Below are 23,168 nucleotides of genomic sequence, written 5' to 3' on the forward strand. Positions count from 1 at the left end.
TTTACGGTTATTTTTGACAAGACAAGTACATTATGAGGAGCGTTTCTTTTGCACCTTCCTCCGCGATATTTGGGTAACGTCCACCACAACGACACCTTGGCAAATCTGCAGGGCCTTAATACAACAGATCGCTACCGTGTTTACACTCCTTACGTCTTCGTAAGGAAACAAATAATAAATATGGACCACTCAATGGTTGAAAACAAAGTCTTCGACGCTAAGGCAGCAATAGAACACGCCGCTATTCACTGCGGCGTCATTACAGTGGATTTAGCGCGGCGGTAGCGAACAGCGAACGGTGTTTCTATTCAGCCGACGTTTACAGTTAAACGAATGATCTAGAGTTCCATGAATTATAATGCTTAAACAGCCCAATACAGCCACAGTTGAGGTTTCGACAAATTCGTTTGTGTCCCTTTAGGTTTCGCGGTTTCTCAACCGCCAGGAATAACGCCAACGCGAGCGGCCGTGAAGCCGAACCACAGTTCGTACCAGGATACTGCATGATTTTGTTGGTGTGTTTATCTCGATGTGTTCATTTTTTACATGCAAACCGCTCTTGTCAGGGCGCTGTTTACTTTCTCAGCGTGTAAAGCTAAGTCTGAAAATATATTAAGTCTCGCGAATCCGGATCTGCGTAGACGATCCCAAAAGAAAAAAAAAATGAAGCTCCAGCGAACCTTGCGTTTTGCCCCTCAGGAGCGCCGGCGCACGCTGTGTGCGGTTAAAAAAACGTTATTTCGACACACACACCGAGCAACTCTGACAAGCGAGAAATCCTAGCACCCTATTTACAAAGCCGACACTTGTTTTCCGACATGAGGAATGAGCTGCTTCGCCACGAGCACACGCCAACCGTGGGTGGGCCACATTCCACCCGGGCAATTCATTTGTGAAACGTACTCCTCGATGTGCACAGAAATGCACTGGCAGTGGTAAACGCTCGAGCTGGAAGAAATAAAACCGAACAACTGGTCAGGGCACACAAGTTACGAGCTCTTTCTCTCATTTCCTTTGCCCTTTTGGGCTCGCGGACATGAGTTAAGGTTGTTCGAGACGCGCGTGCAGGTTTGGACATCACCTGAATACGAAATGCGCGAAAGGTCGAGCGGGGACGACTCATAGGGTCGCCCAGTGTAAATGGTCGCGCTCGCTACAACGTAAATATGTTTTTTAAAGAGATAAATCTCTTTCTTTCTGCCACGCGTAGTGTGCGTACAGCGTTGGCCGTGTCCTGGCCGCAGCACGGCCAGTATCATGATGAAAAAAACCTCCGCATCGCCTCTCTTCCCGAGATTTTCCGCCCTCACATTGGAAATATGGCCGCACCATTGCTTCGCTTTGATGAAGGCTCAAAGGATGTCCGTTGGGGTACTGTAATGGCACCGTCAGAACTCCTTCGGATCACAACGGTGGTGCTTTGTGCCTGACCGGTTCCTGTGAAGAGGGAGTGCGCCGGCGCGAGGACATCTAAATAATCTTTAATACTGGCCAGTGCTCAAGCAATCTTAGAGATCCCAGATTTCTTTTTTTGTTTTGTTTTCCTCACTGCTCGGTTTGTGAGCTTACAAAGTTTCCCAGAAAAATGAACTCTTTAAGAAATTATTTTTGCAGCAAAGTTGAACTGAAAAATATAATTCTACTCATTGCTTCAAAGTGGCTGTGTGTGAAAAGTAAACTTTCCCTACAGTAACCACGCTCCATGATTGATACCTTTTCACAGAGTCAGTGGTCGAAAGCAAAGTGTGAGGTATATTCCTGCAAAGTTCCGGCAAACTTTCATTTAGGTCAGGTCCACGCGAGTATTTGCATAGGGCATCTGCAGTTCCAAGCCACTGAACATAAAAGGACAGCCTTCAACACGAACGCATAGAGATATGATGCGGCTGAGTTCAAAAAGCCCTCGTGAGGACGAAGTTCTCAGCCAGTTCAGTTGAGCTCTGAAAGGCAAAGAAGCCCCCAACAAACCCGTCACTTATGATGCCTAGCAGAACACATGCGGCGGCAGCTATACGCGTGTTGTGATTGCGTCTCATCCGGCGCCAATCCGAAGCCAACAAGAGCCGCCGACAGAGATCGCTTGGCACGCGGGGCCCGGCGGCATTCGACGCAATGGCATTCATCACGCAGCCATGTATTCACCGCGCGGTCTACAACGCCTCGATACATGCGGATGGCCCGGGCATACGCAGACAAGGGAGCCGCATTAATTAAAAACGGATTGACGCGCGAAGGCATGCCGGCGCCTATTACCGAACGTCGACCCTGCAGCGTCAGGCGGCATCAGGACGGCGCACACAGAAGCCACGGCGAAAACAGGCCCCGCTTTGCCCCGATGACAGACACGAGAGCAGGCGTTGTGGCGCCGTATAGAATTCTCACCGCTTCGCGCTCGCTTCATATCAGCCTCTTCGTTCGGGGATTGCGTCACACTGAGATGGCGACTTGTTCGATCGGCGTGCGTACGGTGGGCGCGGGAACGCCGTGGAAGTAAGCATATTTCTACTGTTAGGTACGGTAGTGGAGACGAATTCGGGAAGCCCGGTCCCCATCGTTTTTTCTAGGAATGAGGAGTCCATTATATCGGCGATAAGCACGACTCCGTGAGACCTAAGTCTTCCAACAGAGGTACTAGCACCGCCAATAGGCAATGACGCTACGAGAAGTGCGGCACGCTTTGTCCTGTGACGCTTTACGTGTTCGTGCGAGCATGTAAAGCCCTTCATCCCCCATTTCTTTGATAGCTCAGCGTCAATACTCTGCTGCGTTCTTCAAATTTTGTCGCACCGAGAAAGTCCCAATCAGCCGACGTCAACACGCAGCATGTTCCGCCTCGCCGTCAGGCATTTTGTCTCACTGTCAATAAGAGCATACATTTGCATAGAAAGCCTGTAGAGTATACAACGAAATGTTTTGTACCCATCCCCCATGAAGCTCATAAAAAAAGAAACAAAAATACCAAATAGTATATAAGTTCGCCGGGCATTCGCTATAACGAAAGGCAGAAAGACAGACTATACCGGTCCAAGTTCAGACGAACAAAAGGCAAGCTTGTATACCACATGCGAACTTCAGAGCTCGCAATCTTTCACACACCCCTGGAGGAAAACCGGAGTCGATTGTGAGTAATACGGGATCCGTGGCCACCAAGAAAACATTGCGAAATACTCTCCGAAAAAAGGACGTCGGCGGCCGAGCTCCAACAAACACTGTTCGCCCGAGCGGCAACAAATAAGGTGCAGCCTGCGAACCACACGCGATTCGAGGTATATAAGGAACTCCACAAATAAAGGATGAGGGACGTAAAGAACACCCAGGACCAGGAGTCGCCCTTAGCCGACCCGAAGAAGAAAGGGTGCCAGGTGAAGTGTTCATATATTTCAAGAGCGGGTGGAGCGTAGACAAAGAGGAAAAAAGAAACAGAGTAAGGGGACATGTAGCTAAGAACAGCGCCGACACACGCGCGAACCATGACGAAGGCGCAACGAAACGGAAGCGCCGGCGGCGTCCCACCGAGCAACCCCATCATCTTGGGCCAGTTGCGGCCGATTCGAGCGGATTTTGGCGTCCGTCCGGCAACCGTGACGGATGGTGGCCCCGCGCGCCGGACTCACGCCGGTTGATCCATCACCTCGGCCCACCGCCTCTCCCGCTCCGTGAGGAGCGTCGATAGACAAGCCTTCCCGAGCCTTCTTCACTCCAAGAGAAAGCGTCGTCTTCTCAGCATTCGTCCTGCTTCTTTCCTGAACGCCAGCCGGTTCGGATGGAGGCACGTTTGGTGAAAACGCAAATCCTTTAGAGGATTCGCGTTTGCAGGCGTTAAGAGGTCTCCGGGGCTTCTTAAAATAACGCCCGCGCCACGCGAGGTTAACGAAAGTGAAGGTGGCACGTAGGCTAAGCCACGACGGTGCCGGGGATTTATGAAGCGGCTCGGAAAATGTGCGCGCGGCTTTCGATTTCATACCGGTCACTCAGGGCACGCGACGATTTTCCTTTTTTTCCGGTTTCAGTCTTTCCCTGCCCGCGCTTTTTGTGAGACGCGAACAAAAGCCCTTTTCCCCTTGATTTTTACTATTTTTAGAAGCTTTAATTCACTGTTATCCCAATTTTGCACGTACGATGGCTTGGTGAATGTCTTTATATAAAAAGCCGCACAGCCACGCTTCAACATGTTCATTACGCGAGCTTTATACTTGTTGTTCAAATCAATAGGTTGGGAGAGACGAGTCTCTTGAACACGTGCGTGCACTTCAACATGAATAACCACTAAAAAATAAAAAAAAAACTTAAAAGAAAACAACTAAAATGTTGTTTAAAGGGACCCTGCAACACTTAGGGTAAACGCTTTCACTCCTTCCTTCGCGTCTGGAAGCACTGCGAAAGCTACAGTTATCGCCAGCACGGAGCGGCACTGCGTGATTTGTTCGTCGCACCAGATACGCCTTCCGTTTTTGCTTTGTTTTTGTGGCCCTATTTTATGAAGTTGCTATCGAAAAGCGTTCATTGCTGCAACTGAAGGAAAACCGGCCAACAGCCGCTACATGGCCTCAGTGACGTAATTTGGGCCGTCGAAGAACGTCAAGACCGGGAAAAAGAGAAAAATGTTTTGAGCGAGTTTCCAAGTTATCTGATGAGCATAGAGCAGTAATTTTTGGCTAAGGTACTTCGCAACCCCCTAATCTAAGTGTTGGGTGTGTTGGGTGACTACGTTCTGCAAGCATTTCAGATTTCATAAAAAAGTTAAAAACACTGGTGCAGGGTCCTTTTAAATTTCATTGTTATTGACAGTGCAAGCTTGTGATTTATTGAAATATGTGTTTTAGGGAAAATCACGCTTCAATTCGATTATAGAGGAGGTGATTTCAGTAGAATAGATGAACTCCAGGCTGCCTGCCATTTGGCCGGGTGCGCGCTGTGGATGTGTTTTAGACTGTGCGATCTCGCGGAATGTTCTTTAACGATAGGTTATTCCGAGGAAAAGTGATTTTGTGTTGGTTTGCACTCAGCTTGTCATCAGATTCCCATCAGGAGTGTGCACATTCGGAGTGTTCGGTATACATACGAAGAATACCGCTGCGTTTTCGCCGAACACCTGGTCGAACCACGCCGATGCTAACTCGTTCGCAGTTTGCGTACGCCCGTCATGGTAGCGTAATGCAGCTGGCCGTCTGCTGCCTACCCGACGCTACATAGGGCTTCCTGTGCAGGTCATATTCGCGCGTGTTGCTGCTTTATGGACGTGTCTTCCCACGGAGTGGGGGCCTTAAGTTGTGCGAATTTCCCCTGCGAATTCGCAGCTGCGGCGCCGTCCGTGCAGCAAAACGATCTACTTTCCCATTTTCATTTCTGCGACAAATTGTCAAAGGCCAAGTGGCGTTCACAGGAGAAGTTCGACTATTCCGAACATTTGGCAATTCGTCACAGCAACGAGAATAGACCGTTTTGCCGCACGAGTGGCGCCGCAGTTGTGAATTCGCAAAGGTAATTCGCACCATGTAGAACGGTTTTAGGCGGTGTCACACGGCCCAGCGCGGGTCACTGAAAGGTTCGCTGACAGCTCTAGCGGCAGAATGCGCAGAATGGGTGGCCCAACTTCCCCCGTGTTTTCTTCACTCTAGAAGCACAAGCACGGGGTCACAGCGACCAGTCACTGCGACCACATAGGCAGGGTGCGCTCTGAGACGCCACGACTCGTGATATTAGCACGAAGGCTCTGTTACTCCAGGTGCATACCTAGGAAACGGCTCGTAGCGTCAATCTGACCTTCAAGTACGGCCAAGGTCAAGCCAGCGCCTCGTGCGGTTGCGCAGTGAAAGCGTCTAATCGCTCGTTCGTTCCAAGGGAAGGGGTGTGGAAAAGGTGACAGGACACAGACTAATGACGCGTGACATCAGTAAATGACACGCCATGGCTACGCGTTTGCGCCGAGATTGGAGACTGCGCCAAGCAACGTCTCTGTTTTGTTTTTGGGCTGCGATTGCGTGCGCCCTCACTGCGCGCTCGCGGCACAAAAACCGTTCGACAAACTTCGTCTAACCGCATTAAATTCGACCACGGCAAACTTTTTCTTTACGTCTCAGAAGAAAAAAAAAGCATGGGCGAGGGGCGTTTCGTTGTTTCCCCAAATTAACTTCCGTGCGACACTAAAGTGTACAAGAGGCGATCCTCCAGCCCACCTCGTACGAGAAGAGTCCGAAGCACTTGATGGCCACTTGCAGTGAGCCCTCGCGGTCTTCGGCAGTGCGCGTGGTCCCTTCCGACTCGTCCTCCTCCACTGTGGGCCGGTCGGCGGACCCCAGGTCGCCGACATCGACGGCCGACGCCGAGACCTCGGTTTCTTCGTCCCACACCACCGCCGTGGGGTCCTGCTCGTAGTAGACGCCCTGCGCCATACGGAGCCTTTATTGAAACATAAATTCCTGTAACGAGCACAAAGTGCATTTAGGGTCATTGAAAAATTTCACGGCGCTTTTTCGGTATGTGTACTGCTCTCGCGCTAAAAGTTAAAAAGCCGGGGCGCCAGTGTGTGTACCTAAAAAGAGTTCCACGGAAACTTCTAAAAAAATTTGGGGGATTTAAGGCGCCGAAGCTACACGTGGAATATGAGACGAGCCGTAGTGAGGGCCTCCGGATTAATGTTGACCATCCGGGGATCTTTAACATGTCCGGAAACCGGCATACACCAGCGTTTTCGTTTCACGCCTCCAGTACAAAAACGGCAGTCTCGGCCGGGATCCAACCCGCGTCCGTGGGCTGAGGAGCGCAACGCTTTAGCCACGTAGCCACCGTGGTGGGTAGATAAAAGAACACGTAAATTGCTGTAAATAAAGAAAAGCAACAATGCTGCGGTGTTATATGTCTTTGTTAATAATAAACGGTTTGCGAAAAGGAGTGCGGGCGGCAAATTCATTTTGTAGAATCTTACTTCATTCATTGACTCTGCTTACTGCTTCAGGCCGTATTATTATTCTCCACCATTAAAAATATGCACGCATATCTTTACGCGTAGAAAAGGTATACGTACGGTGGGTCATTGTCCTGATTTACGCTCAGAATAACCTACAAAACAAAAAACAGGCCTCCGGGCACCGATCGAATTAAGAACTTCATCAGTTGCAGCCATTTTCTCAAAGTCCAGCCCGCTCTGCAAGAAGCCTAACCGATCCTACAAAAGCTATTGGATAGGCGCAACTTAGTTTTAAAAGGCCCCACTTTCGTTTTTCCTCGCCGTCGAGAGATTGAAATAAAAAAAAAAAAAGAGCGCGGAGAGTTGGGATATTTTGAGGCCTAATTTTGAACTAGTGACCTTGTGCGTATAGTAGTAAAACCGCTAGTGCGACTTATGCCGTCATTGTAAAGCGTGGAACAAAAGTAAATTTATTCAGCTGGAAAGGAGGCCCGTTTCCCGAGTTTTCAAGGCCGGTGCTTACGTCATATCGACGGATTTCAGTGCTGGCGAGGGAAGGGGTGATAAAGTTGAAGCGTTCTGTGGCATTTAGCGAAGCTACCCGCGGGACTTTCTAAACGTGGCTAAAGGCATTTTGATTTATTTCACATCTTTTATGTCCACAACATGCTAACATCTTCGATTAACTGAAAAGCTGACTTTGTGACGCCGGACATATTTCCTACCGCTCCACTCCTTTCATCCAATAAAGTCTATTCTCTTTTTTTTTTTCGTAGCAAAGTATAAAAATTTGGGGGAATTTGACACATCATTTTGCACTCCGTAACTGTAGCTGCAAAAGTTACCTTTTAGGAAGCCGAATAACAATGCGTTACCTGAGTGATTCTGCGGTCACTGTGATGGCTAATATAGTGCATCAGCGAGCCAGTTATGCTCGCCTCTTGAGATTTTTCTCATTCCTTCTTTGTTGGAATGACACGTAAGAGGGAAATTATAGCAGTCTGAAGAATGTGTAACTCACGAGAGTTCTGGGAGCTCGATGTTGGTTCTGAGAGGAATCTAAAGTGAAGCAGCGCTGGTGAAGTCTCCCCAGCGTACACCAGTGTACATAGGGCATGCACATAGCTCCGCAAAACCTCGCTCAAAGCCAGAACGCAACTTGTGCGCCATGATTGCTGATGCTATTAACAAGCTTTTCTTGAAACACTCCGATATAGAACACCGGACACAGTTGAACCCACATATAACGACCCTGACAATCACGTGGCACCTCCACGCATTGCGGAAATGCTCACCGTTACCGTCGTGCTGTCGTGATTCATAAAAACGCGCTCACAACGAAGGTGGTCGTCATAATCAGGCTGCAGTGTTCACAGCATGCAAAAACACTATTAAATAAGACGTGCTAGCGTTTTCATACATTCTTATCTTCGCGCATTCTTCATACATTCTTCATACATATATACGTTTATACATTCTTCATACATAGAATTTTTTTAGGTACTTAGTATAAGGCCCTTGGCCTTCATGTCTTCATGTGACACATTATATTTCTCAAAGAAAAACGTTTTCTCAGCAAAGCATTCGTGCGTAGTGCCGAAATACTCTTTAAATAGCCGGATTTCTACAGCTGCCGTATTTTTATTACAGTTCATACGAATCGTTTTAAGCGATCGTGCCGATTGTGTCAGTTGGTAAGTGTTGTTTCAGACAAGTCAAGCGCTTCCGACGGCTGTATAAGCGGTGTCAGCAGGCAAAGTGCCCAAATAACTGCTTCGGTGTTTACGTGATCGCTCTTAACTTTAATTGTTCACCCCACAATTCTTACTGCTATAAAAAGGATGTGCCCTACATTTAAGCGCATATAGCTCGTTCGGCAAGCTTATAAGCCCGGCATAATTCGCGTTTCCTTTTGGCGGCCTCGGCCAATCGCACAGCAGGGCTTATGAGATCATAGGTCCTGTTGCTTGGAATGATATATAGTGGGTCGCACGGCCATTTCCTTTTTTCCCTAATTATGTAGCTTATTTCAGCGATGTGTACGTTAAAAGCGGCGTCAGTGTGATTCTAACGAGGAAATCTTTCGAATGAACCAAACTTGTGTTTTGTCTGCATGGCCCATTTAAGGACACATGAGATCGTACGGGGGTAATAAAAACAAGGTATTGGGGCCTTCCTACAACACTGGTTACATGGTGGCAGAAAAAAAAAAGCCTTCCCAGCAATGCCGAGTTTGTGCAAGTGAAGCCGACTTTGGTCTTGGTGTATAGCAGAGCAGATTATCCTGGAATTTAAAAAAAAATAAACCGTGCTTCGGTCTGTCGGCAGCATTTTACGTTCAGCTATGCTCCGTAAAAAACACGAGAAACAATTAAGTCCACTTTTTGAACTCAATGGAAGTATTGGAGCAAACGTGATCAGATGAAACGTAACGTTGCCGAAGGAAGGGGGGCAGCGTTCTGTGTTGCGTCACGGACCAGTACCTGTCCGGCAGTGGCGGCCTCCTCCGTGGCCACCTCCGAGGCGCCCGCGTGAAACGAGCCCGACGGCGCCGCCGACGCATCTGACGAGGAGCCGCTCTCGTAGTACGCCTCGTTCGCCTCGTTCGGCTCCCCGTAGCTGAGCTGCAGGGCGAGAGCGCGCGCGTTACACACGGTCTACTAAACACACTCAACGTGAGAGCTAGACAGCTTTCGCGTGGGGGCATCACAACTCTGCAAGCGCTGTGTAGGCCAGCGAGGCACACACACCCGTTGCTGCACAGGGGAATGCTGTCTCGAAACACGCATCCTCACCGCCCTAAAGTCACTCCTCTCATAACAAGGCAATGACGTCATCCAGGACGTGTGGTACCTATTTTTTTTTTTTAAATTACCATCCCTTCCCAACGTAGTTGAGAGAAGCGCGAAAGCTTTCTCAAGTCGAAACTGCGTCAAAAGTGCGTCCAACCTTCTCTGCAGAAGTGCGTCCAATCGATCATAAACCTTCAAAGACGCAAATCGCTAGTGAAGAACGAACCCATGCGACGATTTTTCCTCGCACTAAGTAACCGCATTTACGAGCGATCTAAATGTATGCCTATGCGTGGTTTATGCGATAAAAGTATACTCTTGTACTCTTTCTTCATGATACATGCGTGTATTCTCTTATCGGGAACCGTTCCTTTTTCGCCATTTTTAAGCAACCTTCTTGACACAACGGAAGGCCGGTTTTACGTACATGTCCAAAGATCTTATGAGAGCTTTTCGGTCGACCAACCGGTCTATGAAAAATGCATTAGTTTTTTCACAGGACGCTATTGGTTCCTCTAAGAAAAGCCACCATCGTCTTGTGTATAACAAACAGGACGACATGGCCTGTGGCTTTTTTGTTCTTCTAGCTTGAGGCGGGCGGTAACAATGAATTACTGCTGGGATGTCAAAATTTAGATGAAGAAAAGAAAACGATGTCAGGTTCATGCGGCGGCAACAGCAAAAAATAGGCTTATCGGAGAAACATTTCTTTTTGCTCATGGGCTCATTGCCAGCAGTAAGACACATTTCAAGCTTTACTACCGGAACGACCCCGATGGCCTCGAACCCTTCCTTGCCCGACGCACGACATATTTTCCGTCCTAATCTCCACTCTTCTCCGCGTAACAAGACCTCGCTAAGAAACAACGCCGCAAATGATAAGCGCCTTAGGCCTAATCTTCATCGTCGTCCGTCAATATTTTTGCGGGAGATTAGCATTTGCGCTCGTTTTTCACCTCTATTGCAAACTACCCTTCTCTGAGTATAGTATTTCTCACCTGTCAATGTGTACTACGTATATATTTGCGGCCAAAATCGGCGGAAAGCGAAAGGAGAGGTGGAAAGGGGGTTCCCAGCGGGTAGCAGGAAGTCACCGTCGCACGGGCTGATTAAGAGACTGCCATAACGCGCTTGTTTATGTTCGTACGTGGTCACCCAGTCGCTCGGAGGCGGAAACGTATTTCAGCATTACGTCGCCCGCGCCGCGGGTGGGTCCGGCACACCTGGCAAGCCCCGTCGCGCACCGTCACGTCGCCTCCTCGACGGAGTCCTAATCCCCTTACACGCGACACGTCGGGTTCCGACTCAATCGGGAGAGTAGGACGCGTGCGTGATGTCCCGACCAGAAACGGCGACATCAAAGCCCCCTACGTCCTTGGAGCGAAAGAAAAGAAGACGCTTTCGAAGACGTCGTGCAGCACGTGAACTTCTGTAGACGTCGCGCAAGGTGTGAACTGCGCTAGTGTTCGCTACTTACGCGCGAATCGACATCTTCCTCTCTACGCCGCGAAGAGATAAGGGTGGCTTCTAATGAATCAGAATATGGGTTATCGTGCTTCTCCTAGCGGCGCCGGCTGCTGCGGCGTAACATAGTGAGAACGTTTGGAATGAATGCCTTGTAAGTAAAAGCGGGGATTTTTCAAGAGACAAGAACGTTACTTTGTGCCGGGCTGTTACACCGTGACGTGCACATGTATCGTTTAGATTGTGGGTATACCACCCACCGAGGTCTAGCGTCGTTCGTGTTTAAAGCGACTTTCAAGAGTGTCTGGTCCAACTTTTCCTCTTTTCTTCCTCTCTCTTTTTTGCCCATTTCCCCTTTCCCACGTGCAGGACAGCAAACTAGGCTCTAGCCAGGTTAACTTTCTTGCCTTTCTTCTACATTCTTCCTTCCTTCTTCCTTCCTATGCAATTTCACGAGATGGTAAGTACGAATGTTGTGGAACATACCGCTAAAAAAAAGTTCTTAGTGTGAAAAATAGGATGTCTTAATACAGTTTAAAAATGTTCACTCTCGTGTATCGGCTTATTCTAAGGTTTAGAAATAAATACCACGCCAAGGGCACACAGAGGCCACCTATCCGAAGTAGTACTATGAAATGCACGGCCCTGGTCAGCATTTTATTTCCTCAGCATGAAATTTACACGGAAGCGAGTAAATTTTGAAACTTTCGACTGAAAAAAACGTCCTGATTAATGTAATGTGTATAACGCTCTTTCCCTCACCGTTTAAACTAATTCGAACATAATAGCCGTTCCTAATGCAACGGTACATTTAGGGTTGCATGGCGCGTACCCTGCACAGACGAAGCTGATGAAGAATATACAAGCGTCGTTTTTAATGTAGAGAATTCTCCAAAGGCTGAGATCATAGCCAGTTGTCATATCACTCGGTTTATTATTTTAATATTGCCAACTTAAAGAGTGTGTTCAATGCCGGCCACAACGGGTCACTTGCCAGAAAGTACCTTTTCCGATACCTCAGCGCGCAGCGCAATATTACGCAAGAAAACGAGATTTTTCAGAGATTTTATTCCTTCAATAACTCATTGAGCGACTCGTTTAATGCTCGAAGTTCATACGACAGCTTTCAATAGGTTTTTTTTTCTTTTTTGCTTCATGTTAAGAACTGAAAGTAATAAGAATGTTACACAACTTGTACTGCGCGTTTACACAGAAACTAACAAGCCAAGGTGAAAATGAAGCTAGTCCGAACTGAATAGCAATACGAGAGTTGAGCCCCAATACGGGAGGGACTTAAGGAGGGAGCAGGTACAAGGTAGTTATCACCGAGCACCCGCGCACAGGCAAGCCCATTATGTTCAAACGTACGGAGCATGCAAAGCCCCAAGGCAAGAGACGGCTAGTCAAATTTTAAGCTTGTAGTAACTTGTAATAACCATATGACGAATGAGGTGAATAAAAACTGTGGTTGATTCCTCTGTCATAGGAATCAGCAAAACACAAAAGTGAAATGTGCAGCGAAATCTGCAGCTGATCATGGTTTGCGGGTCGGCCACTTTCTTGTGGGTGTGCTTGGCGAGTGAAGTCCTGCTGGCGGGTCGCTTCGGCAAAGGTGTACTGGCGTCATTTCCGTGACGGATATGACGTCAGTGAAATCGGGGGGCATCGCGGTATAAAAGACTTTCGTGTTAAAATATAAAACCCGAAAACGAACAACCCTAAGGATACTCTTTAGCACTAAAGATTGCTTCCCCGCAAGAAGGCCCTGTGTGCAGCGGTGCATCCTTTACAGGCCGCTTGCTTCGTTGTATTGGCATCACTTCCGGGACGGATTGGGACGGATATGACGTCAGTGAAATCTGGGGGCATCGCGGTATAAAACACTTTCGTTTTAAAATATAAAACCCGAAAACGAACAACCCTAAGGATAACGTAATCTTTAGTACTAAATATTGCTTCCCCGCAAGAAGGCCCTATGTGCAGGGGTGCATCCTTTACAGGCCGCTTGCTTCGTTGTATTGGCGTCACTTCCGGGACGGATATGACGTCAGTGAAATCTTCCTGTATCCGGGAGTAAAACACTTTCGTGTCAGTAGCTTCACCATCATGATGGCGTGCACAGACCGCGTGACGTCCGACAGTCAGTAATAGTGATCGAGTGATGTAAAAGAAGAAAAGAGGAGGATAGGGACGCACATCTGAGCGGGAGTTCTTGCGGCTTCCCCTTGACGCGGTGCTACCTTTCCGGCTCAAGTCGTCGATCTGGAGAGCATCGATGTCCAGCGAGTTGAGGTACTCGTCCACGTTCACTGTGCAAGGAAGAGGCCAGGACGAGGATTAGTTGAACGATTAGTTAAACGGCTGATTTACAGATAAGTGTAATCATAATTGATTAGGTAACTGGCTAAGTTATTAACTTACCAATCGAAAAATTGATTAAATAAATGAATATTCGTATAACAGAGAATTACACGACACGAGTACCGAATCAGTGAATAATTAAGACGCAAATAATTATATTCATTATTGTTCAATTGATTGTATGATTGAGTGAGTGATTGATAGATCAATAATCATCGTTTATTATCAAGGAGTTCGTACAGAAGAAAATGGGGTCGCCAAAGCCTACAGGTGGGCTTGTGCGGCGTCGCCCGGCCGCAACGGCCTTCACTTCTGCAAAAAAGACTCTTTGACAGTGGTAACTGAATGGGAAGGTAAAAAAAAGGCAATCAAACAAAAGAGAAAAGATAAAAAGAAAAAAAAGAGAAAGGAAAAAAAAGAGAGAAGACGGAAAATTAAAGCTAGGAAAGAAAAAAGGAAAGCAAACAACAACCGACAAACCGAAGAGACAAAGACAAACATACAAACAGAGATACAATAAATCAACATGGGTTTCAGCTACATGGATGGCATTTTCCTCATCACAAGAAAACAATTAGAGAACAAAGAAATAGCTAACAACCATCACGTACACATCCATCCTTCAGTATATTTCCAATGCCAGCGTAGCAGCACGCAAGCGTTTCCGTGTTGTTGAAGAGAACAATTCATCAGGCAATTCGTTGAAGATAGCAGGAACATAATATGGCCGCGCAGCCATTCCGTAATGCGTACGGACCCTTGGCGTCATATATCGAGGTATGTGCCGCAGAGGTATAGGTTTAACATTGGGAGTTCGGTAATCCGTACACCAGAAATATTTTAGCACGACGATTTGCTTAAACAATGTATCGAATGACGGTAGACCACTTGCCTTAAATACACTGTCCGAATCCGGCACGTGTGACTTATAAAGAACACTCTTGGCAATGTTTTTTAAAATACTGTTAACCCTCTTTTTCCAGGTAGCGGAGCAGTTGAAAAAACAGCACATGCCATAACGAAGAACACTATAACCCAAAGTTTGAGCTAGTATTTTTCGAACAGAGAAAAGCAGAAACACTTTTAAGTTATACAGCATACAGGCAATAGTTCTAAGCTTTTTACATATGTGAGCCATGTGTGTGTTCCACGAAAGATCCCCATCAAAATGTACACCTAGGTATTTAACAGACGCGACACAGAAAATACGGGCACAGGAACAAGATGCACAATTTGATGAGTGTATTGTAATGAAGCAGTCGTTCGGCACTGTTTTCCGTCGATTTCGGAAACAAACAAGCCGACTTTTTACAGGGTTCATTGTTATTAAATTTGCTTCAAACCAATCGGCTACCCTTCTGGTATCGTCTTGAAGATTTGAGAGAGCGAGAGAATAACCAGAGTTGCCAGATACCAGCAGGGTGTCATCAGCGTATTGATAGATTTTCGAAGTTTTAACAACAGTAGCTAAGTCATTAACATACAAATTAAAAAGAAGAGGTGACAAGATAGACCCTTGCGGGACACCTCTCTTAAGTCTGATACTATCACTCAGCACTGACCCAAGTGAGACCACTTGAGAACGATCCCGAAGGTAATTTTGAAGCAGAGATAGAAATGGTCCGCGGAAGCCATAACGGTATAATTTAGAACAGAGTATACCATGGTTCACAGTATTAAACGCTTTCTTAACATCAAGAAATAACCCAAACGAAACCTCATTCTGATCTATGCTGTTATGAAGGGTATCAGACAACTTTTCAAGTAACACCTGCGTGCCCGTGCCGGAGATGAATCCGTATTGATGTTCGCTCAGTAACTCATGTTTTGTCACAAAGGAAGTCATGACACCCAATATCTACTTTTCAAGAATTTGAGAAAAACAAGATACAACTGAAATAGGGCGGTAGTTCGAAGGGTCCTTTTTTTTGCCGCTTTTATAGAGGGGAACCACACGTGCGCACTTTAGACTGTCTGGCCAAGAGCTATGTTCAATTATGTTGTTCAGTATAAACAAAAGAACACCTTTTAAATACCCAATATTTCTGCAGAGATCACCTATGTGTATGTTATCAAGCCCTAATGATTTGTTGCGGCTTAAACTACTGACTGTGCAAAGTAGATCAGGCTCTGTCAAGAGCGGGATAAATGCGGACGCTGACACAAAATTTGGTAGTGTATTGTTACTTGCACACTGCACTGGATCGTTTTGTTCCAATGAAAACGATTCATTGAATTGGTTGGCCAGGTCGGAAGTAGCGGAACCAAAGTTGCGTTCTATTGTGGTTTTAGTAGACAGGCGTTCGTTACCTCGTAATTGATTTACTAAGGACCAAGTTTTAGTCATATTGCGACTAGACGCTTTGAACTGTTCGCTACAGAATTGCCTCTTTGACAGACGAATCTGCGCGGTCACTCTATTTCTCACCGTACGGAACTCGTCGCGCAGCGCTGTGTTGTCAGGGGCTCGGCGACATCTTGCCCAAAGCATATTTTTTTCTTTTATCAGTGCCAAAACACCAGAGGTAAGCCATTGATGCTCAGCCCTCCGTTTTTTTATTACTACCGTTTTCTTACAGGTCTCCTTCATCTGGCCTAACGTGCGAACAAAATTGTCATATGCAGTGGCGTTGTTATTATCTAGAATGAAAGCATTCCGGTCAAAGCTAGCAATTTGTTTGTCAAACTTCTTTTTATCTAAGATGGTGACAGTATGAGAATGATCCGTTTGTAAAGAGTTGGATTTGGTTAACTGACCTACTATGAAGTAGTGATCTGCTAGTTTCTGCATAATTACAGCCCCGGCCGCACAAGAAAGGTCGGATGCTCGTACGTTGACGTGATCAATACATGTACGGGTGAGATTATCTTTTAGGAACTCCTCCCTTGTGGGTTCCCAGATAAGAGGCTCTATACCGAATTCGGAAAGGGCGTTCAAGTATTGTTTAACAGCTGACCGCTCGCTTCGGAGCAAGTCGATGTTGAAATCCCCGATTATGCACAAGTTGCCTGAGCTGAAAGTTTTATTGCACACCTCCCGCAGTTCTTCTGTAAAACAAAGCGCACTTTCGGACGGAGGGCGATAAACAACTAGTAAACGGATTACAACATCATTTTAGCTCAAAAGCCAGAGCTTCTGCCGACGAAAATACAATGTTAATATTTGAAACAAACAAACTGTGCTTAATGAACACGGCAAGGCCACCACCCCTGCTATTTTTTCGGGTGAGGAAGTGTTTGCTGTAACCAGGAAGACAGAAGGTGCTGGACAGGTCGTCAGTGATATTAATGTCAGTGAGTACAAAAACGTCAACCGTGTTTGAGAGAAGGTTCGAGAGTAGGGCAAATTCATCCCAATGTTTTCGAATGCTCCGAATGTTTCGATCGACCAATTCATTCATTGATCAATATGTCAATCGTTCAATCGATCAATAAGTCAATCGTTTTCAAGCGCACTCACAAAAAAAAAAACAATTTGGCAGCGCATAATAACTACAAGTTGTACAAAAACAGAATTAGGTATCACAAAAATTAGGCGCTCAATTATAACCAGTCAGTTATCATAAAGAATAAGCTTCGCGAGGCACGAACGAAAAACAAATTTTATGGAACCCCAATAAAGTTTGTAGAAGGAACTTTTTATCCACATAGTACAGGCCAGGCGGTGATGTATCTTTTTTTCAAACACCCGTGGGTACCCAGTCTGGAAACCGAATAAAAGAGCATGTGAAACGTTATTCGAGGAAAGGCAGAAACCCAAGCTGTAAATGATATTGCCTTACATCCCCCCACTTCCTCGCGGACGCTCCCCGCCTAATCCAATCAGCAAAGGGTGCATGCGACGGATCCGAGCGGTGTTTTAATACCACTGCACGTCCACCCTTCCCCCCACCTGACTTTTTCAGATTAGGTATAGCGCAGTCGCCGAAGCATCGGTTAATGCAGATCGGCCAATCCCGAAAGCGGGTCCGCCTGTGAAACGCCAATTTTGGCGCGTCGTTCCGCCGCGAGCGATTGTGAGCGGCCTTCGCTCGCACTTCTTGCTCCCCTTTTTCCAGACCAGGCGTCTCGGAGGCTGCGGGTGTTTTTAATTAAAACCGTCCGCGGACCAGCTCGAGTTGCTCTCGCGTTGTTCATTAATTAGGCCGCCCACGTGTTGTCAGTGGTCGCTGCAAGCCCGGCCTGAAATGGATGCCCAGGACACGTTCGGGGGATAACTGGGCGCGACGGTGCGGCGGCAGGCCCGAACTTGAGGCGTGAAAGAAGTGGCGGCCGCTCCTCTCTTGATCTAGCCGCCCACCGTGTGGGTTTTGCAACGCCATCCACTATAGCACCTCCTTTTACGTAAGCGTACATTTTTTTTTTCGTTGCTGCCTCGCCGCATTCTTTTTACGGAACAGCCACCACACGTGTGTAGGTTCGTCGGCAACGGATTGCACAAAAGTGTACGCGTGGTCATGCGCAGTGTCTCAGTGCGCTCTACGTTTTGACGTCGGGTCAATGTGGATGGAAACCGCGCAAGGAACACAATTCGGGTGAACTGTCGAGCTATCAGCGAGGGAATGTTGCGAGGCGGGCTTGACCCTTGAGAATTTTGTTTCCTGTTAACGATGGTGCGCGCTGTCGCACTACCATGTGACATTATGATTAACGCAGCTGTTGGGACGGCTGCTCCCGAAAGGAACTGCTCCCTGGTTAGAACCTTAGACGAAGACAAATATTTTTCTGGCCGAAGATCTTTGCAGAGCTGAGTTTTCAAAGAATGCGGAACGAGAGGACGAACAGATGGATGGAATGTACGGATGGATAGATTGAATGGATTAATGGACGGAATGGATCGTAATGGAGTGGTATCGAACGGAAGGGAATGGAACGGAGTGATATATGGTATGGACGGATGGTGAATGGAATGGAAGGGAGTAATATATGGAATGCCTGTATGGATTCATGAATGGATGCATGGATCATGTAGTGCACAGAATGCACTGTAGTGGAATATGAGATAGATGGATTGATGGGTGGGTGAATGTATAGTCGTGCGGATGGACTGACGGATGGATGTCATGGTATGATATGGTGTGGTATAAGTGGATGGAATGATATAAGAGGTTGGAATGTAGGATGAGACTGGATGGTACGGACGCAGAAATAGAGAGAGAGAGAGAGAGAGAGAGAGAGAGAGAGAGAGAGAGAGAGAGAGAGAGAGAGAGAGAGAAACGCCCATGTCGAATTTAATCGTTCAAAATCTTTTACCTGAGAAGCGTATTGAGGTGAACCCCGGTATGTTTTCTGTCATCGCTCTCTTGGAGTATCTTGTTTAGATGAATTTACCTCATCCCAGCCGTATTGTAGCACTGTCACCCTAGCGACTACAGTTCTAACTTCTTACAAATAAAAATATTCTAACTGCCCATCAAACTGTCCTCACAGACGCGACAATACCATTTTTCATTTCTGTCAACGCTGGTCGTCGCAGAAGAAACCTTGAGAACAGTTTTTGAAACTGCCCTTTATAGGTGTATCCTTCTTCGCTCACATCTGCCATGAAATTCGATCACTGCCGACACTTTCACGCTAGTTTTTAGGGGTACTGAAACGAACAGTGCTTGGGGAAACGCCCGAGGACAACTATACAAAGTGAACAAATGGAAAATTAATGACATCCACCCGAAATGCAGCTGTACAAAGGAAAGCTATACAGCTTTCTCGGAAACTTCGCAGTTGAAGAAAAATTCGTCCTGGTCCAGGATTTTTTCTTCAAGTTTCTTAAACTGCGAGGTTTCTGAGAAAGCTGTATAGCTTTCTCTTGTAGGGCTGCATTTCTGGCGAATGTAAAATTTTCCTTGGCACAAGCTTACTCCACCTTGGGGAATTCCCCTTAATCTGTTCGAAAATCAGCAATACCCTAAGCAATAGCTTCCACCCATACAGACGTCTGACTGACGCCCCTCGAACATCGCAATCATGAAAAATCTAAAAAATAGGAGGAGGAGGAGGAGGAGGAGGAGGAGGAGGAGGCGGAAGAAGAAGAAGAAGAAGAAGAAGAAGAAGAAGAAGAAGAAGAAGAAGAAGAAGAAGAAGAAATAAAGTAGGATCACGAATCGTCTGTGCTCCTTCGTTCTCCATCAACGAAGTTGACCGAGCCGTGCTCAACACCGATCGAAATGGCAATGTCAGTGCGTGACAATTAAGTGAGGCTCCTCGGGTCTGGATCCTCGTCTCGCTTCCTGGAAACTATTCGATGTTATCGGCGGCCGCGAGCTCCCCAAACCCTGCAGCCAGGAACATGGATGATCACGCGCGCGCTGCTATTTATACGCGGCTCGATAGGCTTTCAAAGCAGGTGCCGTCGATGAGCCTCCCCGCTTGTCACGTAGCTCGTTCCCGCTTTTGTTGCTAATGCTGCGTGCCCCCTGACCGACGGGGGCGACGTTGCTGAGACGACGTGTGCCGAACAAAGTGCAACGAACTCGCGGAGTACATTGAACTTGAGCCACACACGCTACACGTTTTCCCCTGGAAGGACGATCCGCAAGCAGACGTCCTAACGTCCTTCACGGGAGACAAGGAACTAGACAAAACACAGGCTGTGCGTGTTAATAATTTTGTGCAGTGGGTGAAAACCTGTGAGTAGGAAAGAGGCGGTCAATTTTGTGCTGCGAATTAAAGACGGCTCGCAGGGCGTTCTCATACGGAGATCTAAAATGGGCGTGAACGCCTTGAACACGGAAGGTACATATATCATTCCTTACGCGTGGAACGTGCAGAGAAATTACCATAAAGAGCTGTGACTGAGTGGTGTATGGCGCTGCTCTTTCCACCGGTTGAATACACGAAGTAGAGCGTGCGGCTCCCCCGTACTGTCCAGAACCCGTGCAAGGGAGCGTAGGTAAACGGGCGTTGTCGGCTTCGCTCTATAATCGATCGCCTGCCGCCGGAGCGGCGCGCGAAATGACCCCTGTCCGTATGAGTCGGGTGTCATGCGCGACGCCTCAAAACCACGACGTTGCCGCACAACAAACAGCGATTCGTTATCGGTAATGAAACTTAGGTAATTTTAGGGTGCAACGTGTTGAAGGATGACGCAGTTGGACGTCTTGAGGGCAGGCTGCCTCTTGAAAGCCCGGCGACTTGTGTGATATCAGTAAAATTATGATGACAGATGTTGCTTTCTCTCTCTCTCTCTCTCTCTCTCTCTCTCTCTGTCTCTCTCTCTCTCTCTCTCTCTCTCTATATATATATATATATATATATATATAGTGAGGCCGTAGATAGAAGGTGACGGGACCGTTGCTTTCGCAGCTCCTTTATTGCGAGGCGTCAGGCGGGGAAGAACCAAGATGGCGACTCAGCGCTGATGATGATTAGCCGAAGACGAGGTTGTGCCGATGATGATGAGTATGTACTATGTACAGCAGATGATGCGGTAACCGCAAGCTACTGGTGATGATTATAATACCGATGGAGACAAATATCTCCTAGCAGGCAGCAAGACACGAACTCAGCTCACAATATATATATATATATATATATATATATATATATATATATACACACACACACACACAGAAAGAAATGCCGGCAGTCTACTACAACGCCAAAGAAGGTATAGAGGAATGGTTAGACTATTTTTTACCGGTAGTGACGTTACATTATTATTTTTTTATTATTATTATTAATTACATGAGAAGGAAAGAAAGGAGAAAAGAAAGAAAAACACGCGCCCAGAGTGGGGGCCGAACCCACGCCTTTCGATTAGATCTCGAATGCCTTACAGTTAGATTTCGCCTCTCCATCTTCTTGGCGAACTGATGGAGGCGAAATAGTGATGTTCTTTTGATGTGCGAGCCGAGAGGACGATCTCGACTCGCTCCGATGACCGACGACCGATGCTTGGAGCGGGTGAGGGATGAGGACTGCCTTCCTTGCTGGATATTAGGTTTATTTACATTGTTTACATGACTCCACGTTTACATCACGTCAGAGTGACGGCTACATTGTCACTCTGACAGCAGCAGCCTGTTCGGCCGAGATCTATCCTGAACTCGATCCCCTCTCGACCGACCCTCGACAAAACCCAACACTCCGGTTTTGATACGAAAAACCCCGCCTCCAAGAAGGGGGCGTACAAGAAAGAGAGAAAAAACCTTTCAAACAATTAATAGAAACCATTGATTGGCCACAGGAACCAGCCAATCACACACATGTCCCCACCTGCGGTCACGTGACCCAACCCTCTCTCTCATGCACTCGTAGTGCGTTTCCCACGCACGCTGTTGCACCCGACCAGCAAATACAGGACATCTGCGGCCTAAAGTCACCGACCGCGCGGAATGGACGCACCATTACGTTCAGCGGGCGGCCTCTGCTCAAAGGCCAAGCGGAAGGCTTACAGCGGTCTTTGCGAGGTTAACATCCCCCCGCGTCCGCCCTGCCCCCTCGTCTGCGCGCGCGTCGGGACAATGCGGGAGTCGCCGCTAATCCCCTCCCAGACTAAGGACACCGCCGCCTGCCGTCTGTCCCCCGGGAAGAAGCGCATCAGGCCCAAGCGATCGTCTTCAAGGCGAACGACCCGTCAATGACCAGCGCCTCCGCCGACGTCGCAGATTCCTCCAAACTTACACCGCGCGACCTTTCGACACTAAGAGGCACGATCATTTAGCTTGCCGTGAGCTCGTCATGACGAATGACCCAGCCACCTCCGACGCGACAGAGGTTCTCAGGCTAAGCACCCCCGTCCTTTGACACCTAAAAGGACGGGAACAACACACGCTCTCCGCGGCTCCGAACTTGGCGTCCGTTCGGCTACATGAAAGGGACACTGAATAGCCGCAACCAGCGTACGCGACGCCGAACATGAGCCACCGGCGGCTTTCCTTAATTAAATGAGGAGCCCGAACATAACACCTCCGCACTAAGAATGTTGTCCGTACACTAGCTGTACGTACAACATTAACTCTCACTGCACGTTATGTCTTACTGCAGAGCCAGAACTAAAAAAAACACTCAAGCCGTTACGCGAGTACAATACAAAGTACAATACAGTACAACAATACAAAATTAACCCGGTACGCACCAACCCAACCAGCACAAAGCGCCGGCCAACTGCACCAAAAACGAATACAACACGGCATACTCAGTGCCTTGGCCTAGCCATGGCTTGCGCAACATCAAACAATAAACGAAAGCGCTCAGCTACAAGGCCCGTTAGAACAAACTCGCTGCACCTTCTACCATTAAAGGCAACAAACCCCACGAAGGGTATACATGTTTAAACTTGACAACTGAATGAATGACACCATCCATTCTTAGACGTTAAGCGCATGCAGGAACATTCTTTCAATCTAAGGAAAGGAAAAAAAAACCACCCGAACAAACCCAAACGTACCAAACGAGGCTACTCCTGTACCAATAACAAAACGTTAAAAGAAAGTTCTCTTCACGCACTCGCGGACGCCGGTTCTTTCGGGATGCGACACAGATTGTTCGTCCCTGTTGCGGTTCACCTGCTGTCCACATTCGATGTACTGAAAGTTCATTTTTCAGTACTTCAAACACTAGTTCGCACACAAGCGCCACAAGTGGGCCCTACCTGCACATTCCATGGCCCACCATGACCACATGCCAACGAGCGCAAATAAAGA

The 23,168-nt window shown here is 47.4% G+C and overlaps 1 protein-coding gene across 2 annotated transcripts in view; it reads right to left on the reverse strand.

Moving 5' to 3' along the window:
* Nucleotides 1-23,168, reverse strand: part of Nwk (FCH and double SH3 domains nervous wreck) — a 183,176-nt gene that overhangs the window by 32,216 nt on the left and 127,792 nt on the right. For both annotated transcript variants that reach the window (XM_077702725.1, XM_077702724.1), the window contains exons 14-16: nt 13,360-13,472; nt 9,391-9,531; nt 6,177-6,383 (exon numbers count right to left, since the gene is read on the reverse strand). In XM_077702725.1, the coding sequence (XP_077558851.1) occupies nt 6,177-6,383; nt 9,391-9,531; nt 13,360-13,472 (461 nt within the window). The remainder of the gene's footprint in view (nt 1-6,176; nt 6,384-9,390; nt 9,532-13,359; nt 13,473-23,168) is intronic.

Source organism: Haemaphysalis longicornis, unplaced genomic scaffold (assembly GCF_048455015.1).
Source record: "Haemaphysalis longicornis isolate Haplotype H1 unplaced genomic scaffold, Haemaphysalis longicornis Haplotype H1 scaffold_3, whole genome shotgun sequence".
Classification (NCBI taxonomy): domain Eukaryota; kingdom Metazoa; phylum Arthropoda; class Arachnida; order Ixodida; family Ixodidae; genus Haemaphysalis; species Haemaphysalis longicornis.